General features: G+C 32.5%; 1 protein-coding gene across 1 annotated transcript; it reads right to left on the bottom strand.

The window, feature by feature from the left end:
• Nucleotides 1-229: 229 nt before the first annotated feature.
• On the bottom strand, nucleotides 230-4,639 carry LOC143558649 (uncharacterized). The gene is made up of 5 exons (XM_077047449.1): nucleotides 4,546-4,639; nucleotides 3,511-3,843; nucleotides 2,962-3,066; nucleotides 2,314-2,361; nucleotides 230-756 (listed from the first exon to the last, which is right to left on the bottom strand). The coding sequence occupies exons 2-5, from the start codon at nucleotides 3,769-3,771 to the stop codon at nucleotides 517-519; spliced, it is 654 nt and encodes a 217-aa protein (XP_076903564.1). The 5' UTR covers nucleotides 3,772-3,843; nucleotides 4,546-4,639; the 3' UTR covers nucleotides 230-516.
• Nucleotides 4,640-6,593: the final 1,954 nt, after the last annotated feature.

The following is a 6,593-nucleotide window of genomic DNA, read 5'->3' as shown; positions in this document are numbered from 1 at the left end:
TTTTGTGTTTCCTACCAATACTAGATTTGAGTATAGACAGACTAGGATCAAAATGAACAAACTAGGACTTGCTTCAAGATTCTTTTGAACACTCTCCATCTGGTATCTGTTTTACAATGAACACACAACACATCTACTCTCATAACCTATTTTTTACACAAGAGAGCATGCTACATAGAATGTATTTATGGATATCCGACGATCACGTAAAACGTAAGATAGCATGCTACATAGAATGCATTTACATTGAACACACAATATTAAAAGTTTTGGTTTCAGAATCATTTAAGTGAAGATGGATTACATGTGTAACGCCAAAAGACCAAATATAAATACAAATACAGCCCGAATTAGGTCACGGATCAACCACAACGTATAAAAACAAATATTCACAACTTCCAAACTATGCAGAAAAACATAGTAACACCAATATTGAATAAAACACGAATCCCCTTTTGAAGATGCCAATATAGAGAATTAGAAAGACGGGCAGACAACACTGGATAGTAGTAGTTTCTAACATAAAGAAGCAAGTACCTCCAACAAGGACGCAACAAACTGCATTTGGGTATCCTGGTCTATTGTTTCGAAGTCTGGCACGTGCACAAACAAAGATTTTATCCCATTTTGCTCTGCAAATCGAAGGGAATGATAGTATACATAGTTGCATACAAAGCGACCCGCATCATTGGAGGTTGTCACATCACAACCCATTTTGGCCAAGGATTTGGCTATCTCATCTACAGGAAGAAATGTCTGCATACATAATTAAAATAATAATTTAGCATCATCTATTTAAAAATTCACAAATTTTACTTGTTGTAAGCTTCACAAAAGAGAATGAGTTGGGAGAGGTCGTGTTGGGCCATCAACAGTCAACACTATGTTTCAATTTTTTTTTAATAAAACAATCTAGTGGGCTTTAGTGAAAACTACGGGCTACTTTTACATGTTTGGCCCGTTAACAGTATAATATAGCCCACATATAATACCCAGGTTTCATATTTGTTCCATTAGAGTAACTCAAGTTTCATTTACTGTTCCAATCTTGCAAAATTACCTTGTTACCGAGTTACCATTTAAACTCCTAATATATATGCGGATTATATAAACAGTAACGTGGATTTTTCATTTTAAAAGGTTAAATTAAAAAACTGCATGTTTTTCTATATTTCAAGTTTTTGAAATAGTAACTTTTTGTTTCTTTAAGTTTAAAAGTAGTAGTATTTAATATATAAATTAAAATAAATTATTGTTTTTAAGCCAAAAAATTAATTATATTGAATTTAATTAATAAAAAATGACTTGAAAAGAAACAAAGATAGACTATTTTTTAAAATACAAACATGTAATTTTTTAATTTAACTTTTTTTTAATTAAAATCCATGTCACTATTTGTGTAATCCACATAAAATGGTAACTTTGTGTGCATGATTGGAACAGTAAGTAAAACTTGAGTGACTTTAACCGGAACATATACGAAACTTGGTTATTATTCTGTAAAGTTATCCCTATAAAGAAATAAAGAAAATGACATGTCATCAAGGCAACAATTATTGCACAAAAATGGAACAATTACTTTATAGAGGTATAAAAACATGTTGACTGACTTAGTGGAACATAAGGGAAACTCGGTTACTATTATGTGAGGTTTTCCCTTATAAAAATGTGAATACTCAATGTTGTAAAAGTAGGTCAACAAGGCCGAGTACTCTCTGAGTAATCGTTACATGGTATGGCGCCGATGCGAGTTTCTTAAACTCCGCCTAGTTACTAAAAATCGATCAAATGTAGTCAACCCAACAAAAATCACATCTAGTCTGTCAAATTTGGTTAATTTTAACTTAAAAAATAAAAATAATTATTATTTTCAATAATATTAAAGAGCAAATATCCCTTTTTTTAATTATGGAATTGCGAATTTTAGGATTATTTAGTATTTAACAATGTATTTCTCTTATGTATACTAATATTCGCCTTTTTTGTTATAAATATTATTAAAATTATGATATTTGACCTATATACAATATCCAAAAATTGATTTCATTTATATTTACCATGTCCGAGTACTCTCTGAGTACTCCCCGAGTACACCCAACTCCCCAGTCGACCGCCTAGGGTCCGCCTAGCGATTTTTGCAGCCTTGGTATGAGGGTATTATTATCTATAAATTTTATAAAATACATACATACAAGTTTAAAAAAAAAGCATGCTTTAAGAGTAAAAACAGAGCATTTAAACGAGGCCGGTAAATCCTAAAATAAAATCATGACAGTAAATTCTTTCAAGTATAAGAAACTCATATGATTATACCTTTCTTGCTTTTGAAATCCCACCATCTGAAGGAATAATAGGCACTCTCTGAAAAATAAAAAAGAAGATGACATTACAGACCATATAACATTAAGGCAAATTGGAAATAAATAATCTCACTTTTGTGTATTGGCTGATAATAATCTCACATTTAAAAACCCCCGGTCCAACCTTTCGACTATTTTTCTCTCAATGGACATCCGTTGAATAACACTTAACGTCGTTAAGTATTTTTCCGAATTTCAAACCGATTTTTGGCTTTTGATTGGAATAAAGATGTGAGTCAACTGATGTAAAACTTATCTTGAAACGGCGATTCAAATAGCTTGATTTTTGTTAATTGGAAATTCGAACACCCAAATTGAAACACTGTTTCGTCGTTTGGATCACCATTTCAAGATAAGTTTTACATTAGTCGACTCGCATCCTTGTTCTGATCAAAAGCCCTAAAACATCAGTTTGAAATTCAGAAAAAACTTAACGACGTTAAGGGTTTTTTAACGGAGGTCCATTGAAAGAAAAATGGTCGGAAGGTCGCACCGTTGGCAGAGATTTTTAGAGGTGGTATTATTATCAGCCAATACACAAAAGGCGGGATTACTTATTTCCAATCTGCCTAACATTAATGGGTTCAGAAGTTAAACTGACCTGAGGGCTCCATCCCATCTCATCAGGACAGCAAAAAGTAGCTTCGTTTACAGCCTGACACTCAATAGAAAATCTTGTGGCACCGCTATCAACTCCAAAATGTAACTGCAATAAAATTTTGAAACAGCCACGAAATAAGTGAAACTGATTGACATCAGTATTGAAAGGACTGATCTACCAATACAAGTGTGAAAATCTCAATATTGAATGACTTTTAGTTAAAGGTAGGTTTGATTGTGAATAAGAGTGGCAAAACGGGCAGGTTGTGTAACATGCCAAAATGGGTTCTGGTCAAAACTGGTTGGGCCATAGCGGCTGAACCCACGAAACATATGGCGGCTAGTGAAGAAGGTGGCATGCATAATAATATAAATTATGATGAGAATATATATTCTAGTCAATCCATCCATCCTTCATAAACATGAACTTTAAATTCTTAAAATTAATTGATCTGAACCATAACATATGAAATAACTACTAAAAAAATTGATAAAAACAAATTAATAATATATTAGGATTATTAAAGAAACTAAGAAAGAAGCAACTAACCAGAATAACTTTGTTAGAACCTGACTGCTGAGTGTCATTGCTCAAAGCGGATTGTAACGTCTGATATAAAGGAGCAACGGCTCCCTGGCCCGCAGTCTCGAGAACCGTGCAACTACCGAGACTCACTCCCTTTGGTGAACCGTTGTTAAAATAATTTTCCAGATTCTTAACAATCGTCTCGGTGGGATTGTCTGAAACTCCCTGGAATTTCTTAAACCCTGTCACATGGAACGTTACGGATGCAGGCCCTTCGGATCCCATTAACAGAATCTTGACTAGATTATTACAACTTATAAACAATAACTTTAAAACACCAAATTAGCACAAATGCACCTACAGTAAACCAAGTTACATGAGATTGATACGAGTTATGCTACAATTTTTGTTAAACTCCATATAAACCATTCATAACTTGATTTAGAGGTTATTAAGCTAGCTTGTTAAACGAACCAAACGTTCGGCGAGCTATTTGTGAACTGTCTGGCGGGGAGTTTAAGCAAGTAACTTGATGTAGTACTACTTTTTAGTGACTTTCCCAATCCTATCATATAAGATTTAAGAACTATTAACCATAAAACAAAAATATATACGAGTATATTATGCGATTAATTTATATGTAAAATACAAACGGTAAAAAACACCAGCACAAACTGGGCATCCGAACCAAACTGTTGACATTGATCATTCTCGGTTAGCCAAATCAAATAAAATATATCTCAAACAAGTTTATTTCCTTGATGAACGAAGAAAAACAATAAATATAAATTTTGTTCGGTTATGAACCATTGGCTTGTACTGATTACCAAATCAAATCATATGATAATAAAAAAGTAAATTAATCACTTATTATATTACTTTAAAACTGCGGAGAACGCCTAATTAGGCAAAACTATAAGGTTAAAATCAAACAAAATAACTGACAACTGATCTAGAAAGCAATTATTAATTAATTAAATAATTAAGAAAAATTTCGTAAAATAAACATAAACAGAATCATCAAATAGATAAAACCGTTAAGTGTGATTGAGTAATAACCGGATGGAAACGAAGAAGATGGAATTGACGAATCCAATAAGGGATGGAAAGTTAGAGATAATAATAATAATATTCGTTTTTGCAATCAAAACTAGAACAAGTACCCAATTGACTTGGTTGAACCTGGATGTACCGAGACCGAGTTGAATAATTTATCGCAGTAATTTCATATAAATACACCTCCGACTTAAAATAATAACCTAAAAATACATTAATAAAAATCACACGTGAACCAAACATTACACATGTATAATGATCGAGTTAAATACGAAGTTTGTACGTTATATATGAAATTAATCAATTACAAAAGATGTCAAGAAACCAACCTAGGATTTGCTAGATACAAAATTGGATGATTAACAAATCGTTATTCTGTGTTTACTTGTTTCATTTTTACCCGCTAGGTTAAAATTCCTTTTTAAAAAATATAGGCCGCAAAAAAATATCAAAAATTTCAAGGGTTGAAAACCGGTATTTTTTTAAAAAAAAACAGGCGGTACGATGTTCTAACAAACTGTCCAAAAATACTGGTCTTTAAATACCGGTTGCTTTACCGAAATCCGATATAACCGGTTCAACGGGCCGGTAGGTACCTGATTTTAAAACATTGCAGGTACGGATACCGAACATTTTGGGACCGGTACCATATTTTAGGAAAATCGGTACCGGTCGGTACCTGCTCATCCCTAATCAAAACCAGGATGTGTATATGGGTTTCGGGTTGGGATTGGTATGTATCGGTTTGGTTTGGTTCATTATTGTATAGCAACCAAAAAAAACGAAAGAAATATAGTTATGATATACCAAAAAGATATCGACACATATATATTGTGTTACATCGATTGAAAATCATAGAGATTAATAAAATTGTGATGTCTCCAAAATGATACCGATATATGTTTTACATGGACCGTAAACAATAAAACATATACTGTATATATGTGTGAATCGATTCGGTTTACAAAACTTACAACAAAACATACAATAAAAAAAATAAAATAAACACGTCTATGTATTTAGCTTTACAAAAACAAACTAAAAATAAAAATTTTGTGAGTAAACTTCAAAGTACCAGAGAAACTTTTGTGGTCAATTTTAAAGAAATAAAAAAGTTTTACTATTTATTGTACAAATTCCTACAAACCACTATTTAATATACTATTATATTATCTTTGATGCATAACTTAAATTAAGCCTTTGATAGGCCTTAGTAGCCATTAAGGGTGTACAACAAACTGAAAAACCTAATTCAAAACCGAAAAACCTGAAAAATCCAAGTCGAGAAAACGAATCGAAATAAAAACCGACGGTTTTGTTTTATGTTTTGATAAAACCGCACTAACGGTTCGGTTTTGGGTTTGCGTGTAATAAAAACCGAACTGAATTCCAAAATTTTTGTTTTTTATATTATATATTAAGTAATTTATAAGAATTTAATAAATATGTAGCTATAATGTTTTTTTTATCAAAAGTGACTCCAATATTCGACTCGATTGGTTTGCCATAATTCAATTCAATTAGTTTGCCAGAATTCGATTCGATTCGTTTACCATAATTCGATTCGTTTGGAAACTAGACTCGATTCATTTGAGAAACTCGACTTGATTCGTTTGGAGATTCGACTCGATTCGTTTGCCAGAATTCGATTCCTAGGACCCCACTGCTAGGGGCGCTGTCCCCCTAGATCCCTGTTCGTTAGGGGTTTCACTAACCTAGAAATATGATATGGTTAAGTGATGTTTATATTTGTTAAACAGTTAGCCGTGCGCAACTAAGGAGAGATGTTATAGTTAACTCCGAGATAAACAAGATCCGGGTGAGTTTTTAGCCCTTTTCTCTGTTATGTTTTTCGTGGTTGTGTGCGTACTCTATGTGATAAGTTAATACACTTACTCTAATTAGTAGGTGTATAATATGTGATTGTGAATGTATGTTGAAAGTATAGAAGTATATGACTTTATATGTATGAATATATGGAATGCATGTATGGTTAAATGAAAAGAAGAGACCAGACCCTAATAATATATGAGAGGATATGGATATACCCT

This window comes from Bidens hawaiensis, unplaced genomic scaffold (assembly GCF_021521415.1).
Source record: "Bidens hawaiensis isolate Kalapana, Puna unplaced genomic scaffold, B.hawaiensis_p1.1 tig00019572_1, whole genome shotgun sequence".
Taxonomy (NCBI): domain Eukaryota; kingdom Viridiplantae; phylum Streptophyta; class Magnoliopsida; order Asterales; family Asteraceae; genus Bidens; species Bidens hawaiensis.
This window is presented reverse-complemented; position numbering and strand designations above follow the sequence as displayed.

Excerpts from the sequence above, each read along its gene's own strand:
- LOC143558649 (XM_077047449.1), bottom strand. The coding sequence starts at position 3,771 with ATGGGATCCGAAGGGCCTGCATCCGTAACGTTCCATGTGACAGGGTTT. Across the intron at positions 3,067-3,510 it reads GTTCTAACAAAGTTATTCTG|TTACATTTTGGAGTTGATAG; the intron begins GTTAGTTGCTTC and ends ATTTTATTGCAG. Across the intron at positions 757-2,313 it reads GGATTTCAAAAGCAAGAAAG|ACATTTCTTCCTGTAGATGA; the intron begins GTATAATCATAT and ends TTATGTATGCAG.